Raw genomic sequence first — 2,706 nt, forward strand, 5'->3', positions numbered from 1 at the left:
CCTATAAAATGAGCATCACAATTTTCCTCATCACACAGGGTTATTATGAGGATTAAATGGCATAAGAGATGTAAAATGATTAGTGCAATAAATAGACGTTACAATAATTATCATTGCCATGTGTGGCAGCCACAATCTTTACATCCTCTTACCTCGTTTGAAATGAGAGCATCTGGTCATGGTTGTTTTGGCACACAGGGCTCTCTGCTGTGCCCACACCCCATCCCTGTTTCTCCAAGATTAGCTAGTTCAAGGTTGAAGAGATGAAACTCAGATTTAGTGCTTTCTGGTAACCAATGATTAAAAAACAAACTGAGATAAAACAACCATTTTCATATCACAGTACCACCTCACCTTCAGTTTAACATTGGTCTCTGACAACACAAAGCATCTTTATGCCTTATGGTCAATTGTTTCGATTTTGTAAAAAACATTCCCTTATTTACCTGAAGGAGATGAGCTTGATACACAGGTTTCCACACATTTCTCTTTATCTGTAACACTGTGCATGTAGCTTCTATAGTTGACCCTTGAACAACACAGGTCTTAACTGCGCATGCCCACCTATTTGTGGATTATTTTTTTAGTAAATGCATACGAGTGCTGTAAATGTATTTTCTCTCCCTTAAGATTTTCTTAAAAACATTTTCTTCTCTCTAGCTTACATTATTGTAAAACTACAGTACTATGTAATATATCTAACATACGTGTTAATCGACTGTTTCGGTTTTCTGTCAGCCTTCCAGTCAACAGTAGGCTATTAGAAGTTAAGTCGTAGGTTAAGTTATACACTGATTTTCGACTGTGCAGGGAGTCAGAGCCCCTAATCCCCACATTGTTGAGGAGTTAACTGTATTCTACTCCCTTGCTTGCAGAAGGAAAAGGAAAAGGAGAAAATCGTGCTGGTCAGAAAGTTTAGGGTTAGAGCTAGAGTCTCAAGAAGAACTCTGTTTCCTTCTGGGCTCTTGCCACCTGGATAGTAAGTCTTCTTTCTGATCATGGGTCTTGTTCCTTCCTCTTTTTGTCATATTTTCCTAGATAATGACAGCAATGATTCAGAACTCTCCTTGATCATGTTCAACGCACACTCTCGAACAAGGTCGTTTCAAGAAAGACAACTGACACAAGAAATAATCCCAATGAAGAATTTAAACAGAGGACGGAAGCCATCCAGCTTTGACTATCAAAGAAAAACAAGCCAAGAAGAGCGTGTTGGAGGGAGCCGAAGGGTTGCTTTAAGGCCCAAACCTCTATTTCATGTAGTAGATGAGGAGTGTGAATCTGGAGGGGAGAGCGGGGAAGAGGCCTCAACGAATAGGTCCGGATGGTCCACTGAGCACAGACACAGAAGGGACTACCATAGGTCCCACAGTCCTTTGTTCCAAAAAAAATAGTTTTACTGTGTGCAAGCTTCGTCTGTGCTTTCTATTATTGTGAAAGAAGGGTTTTCAGAATCCTGAAGAAAGTTATTGATTTTACTTTTTTTTTGAAGCTATTAGACATGCATCTATAAGAGTCAGGGAGATTTTTTTGGAGGATTGGGAGCAAATTTGTACACTTTGCCCCATTCTTAGTGGGTATACTTGTAAATAATTCCCTGTGAGTGATAGATCTTCATCATCCCAGAAATTATTTACTAAGGATTTCTACGAGTGTGTGATCTGTGCAATTTATTGAGATACAACATGATTGGTCAGTAATTCATCTTGACAATATTCATGGAGAAGTAGGAGGACCCCTACAAATATCCTGGCCCAACTCCATAAGCTTACAAATGAGGACACCTTGGCCAAGATCACGTGGTGAGCTGCTGGCTTCACAAGGTGATTGAACTCCCTCCCAAGAGAATGCATTTGCTTTGAGTTTGATATGAACTATACAATAATTATATTTATAAAGAGAGGTAAAATTTGTCATAACATTGTTATATTTAATCAGTAGCAATAAGACAGATGTGACCTAGACTAAAGAATTAATCTATGAACAATGGGCTTGTCTACCTTATAGCTGGAATATTTATTTTAAAACCAAATATTAGAAACAAAGTAGCATAAATAGGCTTATTTAGTAGTAATGACATTAGCAACAGGTGTTTGTTAGATATGCATTCGTAGGGTATGATATTTTGCCCTAGGGATTGAAACTAGTTTCCAACTTAATTTTCCATGTTCATTGTCCCCAAACTTGACCTTGAACCTCACACTCCAGCTCACCAACTTTGCTATATGACTTTATCTTTCCTCCCTTCTCCTCTCTTCATCATCTCTCTCTTCTGATGACATGTAGATTAACAAATATTTATAAAGTGCTATTTATTGTACCAAATTTCTAATCTATACTAATCAATTAACCATAACGTCCTTTATCAATTTCTGTTTTTGGCATCTCTAATCATCCCCAATTGACTTAATCCCATGCATCTTTAAAGGTCACGATCCAATGGACCTGGCTCTCTAGATCTGCTTTGATCCCCTTAATCAGAAGTAATCAAGTGATCTCCTTCTTCTTTGGTGCTCCTGCACCACTCTGGATGTGTCATGGAATTTATCTGGGAATTACACTTGCACATGTGCATGTGTGTCCACTACAATAGTCCATGGTCTAAAGGAAGGGGAAGATAATCTGTCTCTTGTCTTTACCTTTTTCTATTTGTTTTAGCTTTTTTTAAAGTTATTATAATGCTTGGACATGTTATCTATGAATGTT

At 38.0% G+C, this 2,706-nt stretch overlaps 1 protein-coding gene across 1 annotated transcript in view; it reads left to right on the forward strand.

Annotated features, from left to right (window-relative positions):
• SLC9A4 (solute carrier family 9 member A4) overlaps positions 1-1,394 on the forward strand; it is a 54,375-nt gene extending 52,981 nt beyond the window's left edge. Inside the window, exon 12 of the mRNA XM_011370128.1 lies at positions 1,039-1,394. Coding sequence (XP_011368430.1) covers positions 1,039-1,394 — 356 coding nt within the window. The remainder of the gene's footprint in view (positions 1-1,038) is intronic.
• Positions 1,395-2,706: the final 1,312 nt, after the last annotated feature.

The sequence above is a fragment of the Pteropus vampyrus genome, unplaced genomic scaffold (assembly GCF_000151845.1).
Source record: "Pteropus vampyrus isolate Shadow unplaced genomic scaffold, Pvam_2.0 Scaffold160, whole genome shotgun sequence".
NCBI classification, from domain to species: Eukaryota; Metazoa; Chordata; class Mammalia; order Chiroptera; family Pteropodidae; genus Pteropus; species Pteropus vampyrus.